Source organism: Musa acuminata, chromosome BXJ3-1 (genome assembly GCF_036884655.1).
Source record: "Musa acuminata AAA Group cultivar baxijiao chromosome BXJ3-1, Cavendish_Baxijiao_AAA, whole genome shotgun sequence".
Taxonomy (NCBI): Eukaryota; Viridiplantae; Streptophyta; class Magnoliopsida; order Zingiberales; family Musaceae; genus Musa; species Musa acuminata.
The window spans coordinates 31,817,061-31,828,779 of record NC_088349.1 but is presented as its reverse complement, the minus strand read 5'-3'; the positions used below and the strand labels follow the sequence as shown (position 1 = coordinate 31,828,779).

At 38.7% G+C, this 11,719-nt stretch overlaps 2 protein-coding genes across 2 annotated transcripts; one reads left to right on the top strand and one right to left on the bottom strand.

Moving 5' to 3' along the window:
- Positions 1–6,119: 6,119 nt before the first annotated feature.
- Positions 6,120–6,775, top strand: LOC135628745 (cysteine proteinase inhibitor 4-like). Its single transcript, XM_065135600.1, has one exon. The coding sequence runs from the start codon at positions 6,214–6,216 to the stop codon at positions 6,634–6,636; it is 423 nt and encodes a 140-aa protein (XP_064991672.1). The 5' UTR covers positions 6,120–6,213; the 3' UTR covers positions 6,637–6,775.
- A 685-nt stretch (positions 6,776–7,460) lies between these two features.
- Positions 7,461–10,732, bottom strand: LOC135628433 (asparagine--tRNA ligase, cytoplasmic 2-like). Its single transcript, XM_065135066.1, has 8 exons — positions 10,260–10,732; positions 9,947–10,183; positions 8,789–9,367; positions 8,357–8,542; positions 8,216–8,280; positions 7,993–8,122; positions 7,839–7,897; positions 7,461–7,718 (listed from the first exon to the last, which is right to left on the bottom strand). Exons 1-8 carry the CDS (start codon positions 10,677–10,679, stop codon positions 7,535–7,537), a joined length of 1,860 nt encoding a protein of 619 aa, XP_064991138.1. The 5' UTR covers positions 10,680–10,732; the 3' UTR covers positions 7,461–7,534.
- Positions 10,733–11,719: the final 987 nt, after the last annotated feature.

Sequence of the window (11,719 nt, the reverse complement as noted above, 5' to 3'; positions counted from 1 at the left end):
CTTTCACAAATGTATTCAATTTAAAAAGAAATAAAGGCAAGAGCATACAAGGATTTTACATAATAGGTTTCAAATATGCAAATAATTTAAGGATAAGAGCATAGAATTCAAAGCAGTAATATAATACTCAATTGAAGAAAGAATGCTAAATAAAATCAATTTCAAAGGGGAATGAAATAAGAATAGACGAAATCAACCTCGATTTCTGAATGAATTTGAGAGACACATTCCATGAATTCTTTGGACAACCAATTATACTCCAAATTACTCAAGAATAGTATCTTAGAAAGATATTTCAATCTACTTTTAGAGAAAATAAGCTTCATATGAGTTGAACTTTCCAACAAAGAGTTACCAATGATTTGGTAACCAAAGGTCAGAGAACAAAATCTCTATTTAGCATAATTCATAGGGTCAACTGAAACAAAAGTTTGAGTGGGAAAATAAACTCCAAATTTATCAATCTTAGCATCAAAAGAAAGGATGGTGCTTTTTGATGATGTAAAGGACAATTCTCACTAATAAACTCCAGATGGTGTTGTGACTATGCATCAAGTAACAATCAGTTTGTTGAATGAGGAGTTGAGAAAAAATAATTCAACAGCATCTCAGAATGATTCACAAGCACTTATCTCAGAGAACAGAGGAAGGTCAAAGTCTAGAAGCAGTTCACGCATGGGTAGAAGCAAGTCAAGATCAAGAAAAGATATTGTTTGCTATAATTATGGTGAGAAATGACATTGCACGAACCAATGCAAGCAACCTAAGAATAGCAAGAAAAATGAAAATGAAGTGGAGTCTATAAAGTCAAAATATAATATCACAGCTATAGTGCATAGTGGTGATTATTTGATTTTGTGTCCTTCTGATAATATTTTTTCTTATGTGTGTTAGGATCTTGAGTGGGTGATTGACATAGGTGCTTCTTATCATGCTACACCACGGAGAGAGTTTTTTGCTATATATAGGTCTGCAAATTTTGGTGTTGTTAAGATGGACAACTATGGTACAACAGACATCATTGGCATCGGTGATATCTATTTAAAGATCAACCTTAGCTGCAAGTTGGTGCTTAAGGATATGAGGCATGTGGTTGACTTGAGGCAGAATTTAATTTCAGTTGGAAGGCTAGATGATGAAGACTATGATAGCAGATTTCATAGAGGGCAATGGAAGCTCAGTAAGGGTTCTCTTATTATGGCTAGTGGAAAGAAATATCATACTTTATATAAGTTGAAAGCCAAAACTTGTGGTGAGCAGTTAAATGCTATAGAGAAAGACTTCAGCATAGAGTTGTGGCATAGGCGATTGGGACACATGACCGAGAAGGAGCTGCAAGCTCTTTCCAAGAGAGAAGTATTGCCAGACCTCAGAGGTACACATCTGAACCCTTGTATTGATTGTTTGGCTAGTAAACAACATAGAGTTTTATTTGCTAGTCCTGCTTTGTCTAGAAAAATGCATGTCTTAGACCGTGTTTATATAAATATATGTGGTCCTTTGAGGATAAAAACTCCTGGTAGATTTGTTGATGTTCCTGGTATAATTTATGCACTTTATTTTGCCACTTTTATAGATGATTTTTTTAGGAAAGTTTAGGCCTATGCTTTGAAGACTAAAGATCAGGTTATTAATGTCTTCAAAGAGTTTCATGCCAAGGTTGAAAGGGAGACAGAAAGATAATTGAAATACATAAGATCAGATAATGGTGGTAAGTACATATGATTATTTAACGATTATTACAGGTCATATGGCATCCAACATGAGATAATAGTTCCTGTACACCTCAACATAATGTTATTATAGAAAGGATGAACTGCACCATCATGGAAAAGATCAGATGTATGCTTTCATAGGCCAAGCTACCCAAAAAGTTTTGGGATAAGGCTTTGAGGACTGCAGCACCATGTACAGCCCTAGATGGTGATGTTGCAGAGCATGTATAGTCAGGAAAAGATGTTTCCTATAGGCATTTAAGAGTGTTTAGTTGTTGTGCATTTGTACATATTTCAGACAATGAGAGGTCCAAGCTGGATGGTAAGACTAAAGAATGTATTTTTCTTGGCTACTCACAAGATCATTTTAGTTACAGGCTTTGGGATCTAGAAAAACAGAATGTGTTTAGAAGCATAGATGTAGTCTTCTTTGATGTTCAAACCTTTGAGGATTTGAAGAAGAAGACACCAACCAAGACTTCTACAAAAGGATTAGCAGATTGTGACTCAATTACTCCTCCAGTATATCAGGGTAATGGGGGAGATGTGCAGAAAGATAGTGTAGAGCCTGATGTTGATCTACCTACAGGACATGTTGAGCAAGAAGAAGTCTGAGAGCAACTTCCTAAAGAACATCAGTTGAGGAGATCTTCTAGACAACGTCAACCTTCCAAAAGATACTCTATAGATGAGTATGTGATGCTTACTGATGCAGTGAACCAGAGAATAACTAGGAAATAGTTGAAAGTAAGCAGAAAGAGAAGTGGTTAGTTGCTATGCATGACGAAATGAATACTCTTCAAAAGAACCACACTTATGCTTTGGTACTACTACAATGAAGGCCTTAAAGAACAAGTGGGTTTTTAGATTGAAGACTCAAGAATATTGTTCTCAACCAAAGTTCAAAGCTAGATTGGTTGTGAAAGGCTTTGGTTAAAAGAAAGGTATTGACTTTGAAAAGATTTCTTCTCCTATTATTCAAATGTCTTCTATTCGTATTGCTCTTGGTATTATTGCTAGTCAGAACTTGGATGTTGAGCAGTTAGATATGAAGACAGCTTTCCTTCATGGTGATTTGGAGGAGAAAATTTATATAGAGTAACCAAAAGGCTTTAAAGTCAAAGGTAAAGAGAATTTTGTTTGTAAGTTGAAGAAGAGCTTGTATGGGCTAAAGCAAGCTTCAAGACAGTGTCGTATAGAAAGTTTAATTCATTTATGACAGAAAATAAATATAAAAGGACGGCTTCAAATATTTGTGTGTACATCAAATGGTTTGGTGAGAATTTTATTATTCTCTTACTTTATGTTGATGACATGCTTATTCTTAGGAAAGATATATCTACAATTGACAGGTTGAAAAAGGAACTAAGTGAGTCTTTTGCAATGAAAGACATGGGGCCAGCAAAACAAATACTGGGCATACAGATTTCCTGTGACAGAAAAATCAAGAAGATTTGGTTGTCACAAGAGAAATACATTGAGAAGGTATTGGAAAGGTTCAGTATGAGTAATGCAAAACCAGTTGGTTCTCCTCTTGTAGGTCACTTCATGTTGTGCTTAGAACAGAGTCCGTCAAGTGATAAGGAGAAGGAGAAAATGAAAAAGGTTCCTTATGCTTCAGCAGTTGGAAGTTTAATTTATGTAATGGTATGTACGAGGCCAGACATTGCATATGCAGTGGGTGTTACTAGTATATTTCTTGCAAATCCAAGCAAAGAGCACTGGGCAGCATTGAAGTAGATTTTTAGATATCTCATAGGAGCTCTAAGGTTTGTTTAAGCTTTGGAGGTGGACCACCTGTGTTGACAGGTTACACAGATACAGATATGGCAAGATATATAGATACGAGGAAGTCCACGTTAGGTTATGTACTTACTTTTGTAGGGGGAGCTGTGTCATGACAATCCAGATTATAAGGTGTATTACTCTCTCCACCATAGAGACAGAATATATTGTTACTACAGAGGTATGTAAAGAAATGTTATGGATGAAAGAATTCTTACAAGAATTGAGGTTGAAACAGGAAAACTATGTGGTGCATTGTGATAGTCAAAGTGACATCTATTTGTATAAGAACCCAATATTTCATTCCAAGTCAAAGCATATAGATGTCAGATACCACTGGATTTGAAATGTATTTGAAGAGAAATAGTTGCAGCTTCAAAAAATTCACACAGATGACAACGGAGTAGACATATTGACAAAGACTTTACCAAAAGAAAGATATGAGATATGCCGACAACTGATTGACATAACTTCACATTAAGGAGTTATAAGATAGCCTCCCTTATGGGCTGAAGGGGGGGTTGTTGGGCTGACAGCCCACCAGATTCAGCCCATGATGGGCTTTAATAGCCCATAGCCCACCCCTCTTCTCTAAACCCTAGATTCATATTATAGGAGTGTGAGTAGCTACGTTTTTGTGGCAAAAAAAGGCAACAACAAGGGAGAAGGTTGTAGCCATGTGATTCCAAAGAAAATGAGGAGAACAAGGTAGAAAAACAAGAGAAAAAAAAGAAGAAGACAAGGATAACGCAGAGAGACTGTTCTCAATCATCTAGCAGTGTTTTTATCTCAAGTTAAATCAGATCTACAGTAGATTCTTACTGTGATTACTTGGGGAGAATTTATATATTATGCACAGTGATGTGATCCTTGTATCCCAGTTATTCTCTTGTGATTGTTGCTAGGGTTTTGGGTAAGAGATTGAGATTTGTATATTCATTATTCTTATATTGGATTATCTCTAGTTTACCCCATGATTTTTACCCTTCACATTGGAGGGATTTTTCACGTATATCTTGGTGTTCTATTTGATTGTGATTACATTTAATTTCGCTGATGGCTTCCTAGTATTTATTCATATACAAAAGTTTATTTTTCTTTATATCCCATCATACCTCAATTGGGTTTGTCAAATACTCATGCATAAGTTAATGTTTGTCCTACATACCATATTGACATCAATAACCTTAAATGCATAATTTCTTTGATGTGCTTTTGTCAATAGAATTATGAGACTACGTTTCATTTGGCACTTAGTAGGAGGGCGATCGACTCTGTAAAGGGTAAGATCTACATAAATATAGTGCTTCACAACTACGAGGTCTAATTGCTAATTCCTTATAATTTTTGTTGAATCGTAATAGTCGCCTCTACCGCAACCACCTAGAGAAACCTTACTGTATTTGGTTTAAAGTTCTGGTCTTTACTCAAGATAATACCATGTTTAAGGGGCTTTCTACCTCACCATGTCAACATAGGTGGTAAGATCTTCGATGTCATGGGTCTCTTAACTATTCATGTTTTCTTGCAAGTCTTGGATACATCTTTAGGAACGAGAGAGGGCAAATTTTGACTGCTGGAGCTGCACCATGCAAAGCCAAAGAGGCAAAGCAAGTGGATTGTGTGTGTAGCTATAATAGGAGTGAGAAGAAGAATCTACGGGCTTTGGGGATGCTGAAAAGGTGGTTAATTACATCATTGACAACACAAATATACCGTGGCAACTAAATAAGTCACTTGTACGTACATAACTTGCTGCCAAGGTTAACGTCATTAGTTCTCATTGTCAAAGATGTAAACATGCTTCTATCTAGGGAGCTGAGGCTTTGAATGTCTTTTGCTCATAGGTTTTATTTTTTGGACCTATACTGATGATTGAATGAATTAGTAATTTCTTCCTCGAAATAAAAAAAAAGAAACTGATACCACTAACACTGATTGAGAGACCAATAAAGAAGAATGAATTATCTTGGAAGCCGCATATACCAATTACTTGCCCATTATGATGATACAGAGGCAGTTCTATATCTGATATTAATGTTTGTTGTTAATCAATCACTCAAAAGCATGTTTTAAACATCCGTCCGTCCCAATCGATATTTACCAATTTGAATATATAGAACCAACTTTTGCTTCTTTTAAGTTTTGAGAGGAACTATCTTTTTGGTCCTCTCGAGATTCTCCTGACACACTTCTCTCCTCACATTCTCTTTCTATGTGCTCATGCCGTTGTTTCTCGTCGCCGCCGCTTGCGTTAGCACCGCTGCCGCTTATCGGTTAGCATCGTTTTTTTCTTCCCCTCTTATTTTTGTCTCCTCCTTCATAAAAAGCGAAAACGATGACCGTTTTTAGGCAGTCGTCAATTGTACATTAAATTACCAGGAATGCGTTGAAGATCCATATCGGATCTAGTTATAGGAACCATAATCCATAGTCATACCTGCTGGGTTCCAATTCGGGTCGGTTGATTGGCATCTGACAACACCCATCGTTTATGGAAGACGAACCGTCAAAACTCGGAGACCACGTAAAGCTTTAGTCGGTTCCCCACCCCCAAGACGCGGCACGCCGCTTGAATCCCCACCTCTCTCCCTCCCGTTACGTGTCCTCCTCTCCTGTACGACCCCCTTCCGTTTCCTCTCCTCCTCCCTCTATAGATAGCAGAAGAAAGCATGCTTCATGACTAGAATACCTCCTCCTCCGCCTTCACGCAATGGCTGATTCCGTGAGCTCTTCACTTTCTCGCCTCTTCCTCGTGGGCTTACCTCTCTTCTTCCTGTTCTACTTCTGCTTCGCCGCCGTGCCCTCCCTGGCGGCGTACGGTGGCGGAGGGCGGATGGTGGGGGGCCGGACGGAGGTGCGGGACGTGGAGTCCAACAAGGAGGTCCAGGACCTCGGCCGCTACTCCGTCGAGGAGTACAACCGCCACCAGGGCCCGGCCCACCCCCTTACCTTCGCGCGGGTGGTGGGGGCGCAGCGCCAGGTGGTGTCCGGCATCAAGTACTACCTTCGTGTCCTCGCTACGGAAGGCGACGGCGGATCAGCGGGGCAGCAGCGCACCTACGACGCCGTGGTCGTCGTCAAGGCGTGGCTCGGTTCCAGGGAGCTCATCTCGTTCGTCCCCATCACGCACTGACTCATGCAATGATCTCGGAATCAAACAACGAAGAAGAAGAAACAATAACAATAGTAAACAACAGGACTGGAAACTTATTCCATCTGTGTTTTCTTTTGAGATATGTTCTTTATGGTTGTGGAAATTTGTAGTTTTTTTCTTTTGTGTGTGTGTGTGTGTGATTTAATGGTTGCAATTACAATTATTTTAATGTTTATGTGTGGAGTTACATGTTGCAATCATTCTCTATTGTGATTGTTTAAACGTCACTAATGCAAATGACACGGTATCTTAAGTTAACGCTATGCATATGATATATAGTTTGAAATTTATATCACTTTATTTTTTGTCATTCATATTTTGATAATTTTGTTTAACCATATTTATTGTTTATTGTTATGTAATATTTTATCATACTGTATGAACTCTTTTTGCGGAGTGATTTACTTGCAGGCCTTGAATGAGTTACTTCAATTTGCAGGCAATCAAATGGCCCCAAGATTGATCAATTTAAAAAGTTAATTAAGCATTCTTTAATCAATTTAAGAATTTTTTTTTTTTCAATCATAACTTTATTTGACATGGACATGTGTTGAATAAATTTTACACAGATCGTAGTCATCCAATCACTTAAAATATTAGATGTGCTCATTCTTTCTGAGGTTGGATAGTTTTTCTTGCAATCATGCAGAATGTCGGTCTTCTCTTCTTTTGGAATAGAAGAGCCCTTAAAGGTCTGCTGTAAATTAAAGAGGAAGTAATCATGCTGTAAATTATGTGAAATAGTTGTTCATTAGAAAGACCATCAAACAAGTGAGCTAAAATTCTTCAAGTGATCAAAGATAAGATCGAATTTATACACATATTATTGAACAATTTACATATGTTCGCCCACCACCCAGGTCGGAGTCACACGAGTTCAGAGTTTAGCATGGCCACGCACTCTGGGAAATGGAATTGCATCCTTAACATCAGCAAGTCCGGTGGCAGTCATGACCATCTTCTCAATATCAAGGCTGAAACCTGAGTGCTTGACGGAGCCATGCTTGCGAAGATCGATGTACCACTCATATTGTTCATGTGGGAGACCTAGCTCCTGGATCCTGCAAAGAATTCAACAATGGCATCACCGACATTGATCAAGCAAGACGTTACTGCCAAGTCCAAGATTATGGCCCGTGACAGTCAAGACGCCTTTTCTCTAGGTGTTTCTGAAGGGTTACCTCTTGACGATCACATCCATGCGTTCCTCCTTTTGGCTTCCTCTGACCATAACTCCAACCTTGACATAATATAAGAAGCACAATGCAGAGTCAAAAAGTTACAACATTTTCTTCTAGGCGATATATATGCATGCACTTTTTTGCTAACACTTACTTTAGGTGCAATGATATCGAAAGCAGAGACTGTTCTTCCGTCATCACTGACACGAACATAAAATGGTTTCACTTCTTTTGGATATTCATACACAATGACTGGCCTTCTGTAAAACTCATCTGCCAAATAACTGTTGACAGATACGTACAACCATGTTGTCAAGAAATTATAAGCAGAATGTTGCCAGATTGAATGAAATTAATGCATCATCTTAGAAGCATACCTTTCTTGTTCTTCTGATAGAGTATTACCCCAACCGACTTTTGATAGGAAAGATTTATCCTTTACCTGTCCATAAGGTTATGCTACTATTATTTCAGCAGTACCATTCATGCGAGTGCCGCAAAAAATTGTTCCAAGTTACCTGGTTTAGAATGTTCAATGCTTCGGAATAAGTAATTCGAGCAAACGAGCCTGAAACTATTGATTTAAGTCTTTTGATGCAGTTCTTCTCTATTTGTTTCGATACACACTTTAAATCGTTGCCTGCAGTCTCCATTAGGGAGTAACAGAGGGACTGCACAAGGTCCTCTGCACAGTTCATGACATCCTGCAAGCATCATTAAACGACATTCATCAAGTATTCATCTAAATAAGTGCGTATTTATATGTTTGTTGTGTATATCAAAATTAGCCACAATTCTTGATGTACTATCGATAATTAACTACAAGAATCAAACTACAGCTGTAGAAGCTAGTTAAGACGTTTTCTCAGAGATATCTTAATAGTTCCTTAGAGCTATCCTATCACTGCAAGCCTAAGTAATTCCGTGAAAGCCAGAGCGACGAAAGGTACCTGTAATTCGGTGAAAGCCAGTTCAGCTTCGATCATCCACATCTCTGCTAACTTCTCTGCAGACTTCGATTCATCCGTTTGAAACACAGGTCCAATTGTGTAAACGCTGGAAAGGCCACAAGCATAGCTTTCAAGGTGAAGCCCAGCAGAAGCTGACAAGTACACCGGACGTGAGAAGAAATCGTTGGAGAAATCCAGTTCTCCAGCACTCGGTGCGGTCGACTGTTGTTGCTTCTCCAGCATGAGAACGAGCTCCTTGGACCTTTGAAGATCTTGCTCTGCTGCAGAGAGAGCTTCTTTGTTACTATCGCTTCTTCGTAGCTCGTCTATTCTCTTGCTTTTCTCCCTTATCGCAGCCCTGAACGCTTGGAGGTCGACACCTTCGTGTTCATGCACTGCAGCTGACTTATCTTTGCCACCTGAGTTGCTGAGAAGGGTCGTCACCTGAAACATCTTGCCATGATTCCCTGCATTCATAGATGTGATGATGGGCGTTTGGACATGTATGAATCCTTTCTTGTGAAAGAATCCATGACCGGTGTAGATTAGGTTGCTGCAAATGCGAGTGACTGATCCAATCTGCACGATGAACAATTTCGTTGGATGTATAAGATATTCATGTGTAAAAAAAGATTAGTAAAGAAGATTAAAAAAATAGTTTAGTGAATATAGAGAGTGTTGGATGATATATATTTTAATCTAACTCATAATTTAATTGCTTAAGTTTTTAGATTGAATTAATGTCTGACTTAATATGTAAAGACTAATTTATCTCACTCATCATTAATAGATTGAAAGAATGATTGAAAGAAAAAGGGAGAGAGAAAGAGAAATGATGAATGAAAAAAATGAGAATGGTTGAAAGAGAGAGAGAGATTTGAGAAAAAAATGAAGAGAGAGAAAAAGAAATGATGAATGAAAAAAAAATGATTGGAAAAAAAAGAAAGAGAGAGAAATAGGTAAGGAATGTTAGAAGAGACATTAAAAAAGGAAGGAGTGATAAAAAAAGGACTAAAAGAATAATTTTATATTAATAAATATAAAAAATCAGATGATATATTTTTGTTTAGTCCATAATTTAAATTAGTAAAATTTTAATAATATACAAATAATATGAATAATTACTTTGAACAACACCAAGCGTATAGATTGAGTTACCGCGATTGAACGAGGCCGAAGGTGGGGATGATCTCTGAGAGACACGAGTGAGATTCTTGGCTTTGTCAGTGGATAACTTTTTACGTCGACGACTCCAACATGCAGAATATTCTCTACTATGAGCTCCACGACATGCTTTTTTGGTGCCAATATCTTCTGCAACATGCCTTGGACCAAGATAGAAGTCCCGACGGTGATGACTTGACCAGGAAGAGACATGGAAGAGTCCATTACAACCTTCAGCCGGCCAACAAATCAAGTCAATCGTAGGATGTCATCGAAAGAGAAGGAAGTACCCCTGCAGAGCGCGAACCTGAAGATTAGAACTGCATGATCCATCGTTGATACGCAAGTAAACGGTGAAGGGACCGTCCTTCGCCGGTGATGCTGCAGGCTTCTCGGGTTGGGCTCCGATCACGCCGACCAGAATCCTGGCTATTGGTCTGAGGAAAGGAACACGTTGCACGAGGACATCGTAGCACGAGACGCCCGGGACCGCCGCCCTCGGCGGCGGCAGCTGGCTGGGGGCGTCGCTCTCCGCCCTCTCCTTCCGGGAGTTGACCCATCCACCGACCACAACTCGCTGGCCCACGAGTCCCAGCCCTTTGTCATCGCGGTTGAGGATCGATTTCAGGGCCGTCGTCTTTGAGTACTTGGACGGTTCGACTGCCGGCGGCGGCGCCGCCTCCGGCTGGTTGCTGCCGTCGGAGACGGTGGTTTCTCTGGATGCCATGGTGATGCACTTCCGCGTAGCTGAAGGGGGTGACGAGGGAGAAGGAATGGAGGGGCAGTTGGTGGGAGACGGAGAATATGCGTGTGTGTATATATATATATATACGGGAGAAAGGAAAGAGGCGATGGAGGGAGGTTTGGAGAAGGAAGGGATGAGGAGGGCATGGATGGCGGGAGTGCACGAATTCTTTGCTTTGGGTTGGTTTGGCGGGAAGGAGAAGGATTCTTTCTTCGAAAGAGAGAGACAGGGTTAGAAGCAAATCTATTTCGTGTCTAAACGTTTAGTTAAAAAACAGGATGAAGATAATAATAATAAAATTGAATTAAAAAAAATGAACACGATAACATTTTTAAGGCGGGTGACATCATCAAGCTAAGCAACATTCTTCCTCCAAGGGGCATCATTTGGTTCTGCTCCATTTATACACACACAACCTCTCAGTGTTGTAGATGGAAAAAAAAAAGAAAAAAAAACATATGCACAGAAATTGAATGGTATAATTAACAAAAAAAAGATAAGAATATTATTATTGTTCACAAATTAGCTAACCTAAACTAAATATTCCTTCGTTTTTCCTTTTCTTAATATCCTTTATATCCCATTGGGTTTTTTTAACTAAAAGCTCCTCTCTTTTTTTTTTTTTGCAACATTTGCGATCATTTAAGGTCAATAAACAAAATTAAAATTATTATAATATATATATATATATATATATATATATTATATGAACATAAACTTTTGTATCAAAGCTGTATAATAATTAATTTTTTCTTAATATAAATTATTATTATATTTATCTTTTTACTGCATAGAGTTAGGGATCTCAAGAGCCATCAACAAACTTCAAATCTTTGATCTAGAAGTTATCTAGGTAATTATCTAGATAGTTACTAGAGAATTGATTCATTGTAGTTATCTAGGTAATTACCATATTCTGGATAGTTTTAGGTATGTTTGAAGAAGTGGCCCATGATCTAGAAGTTATAGGGTAGTTTCTATAACTAACTCAATCATGGGTGACATGGTGAAGTGAGATAATT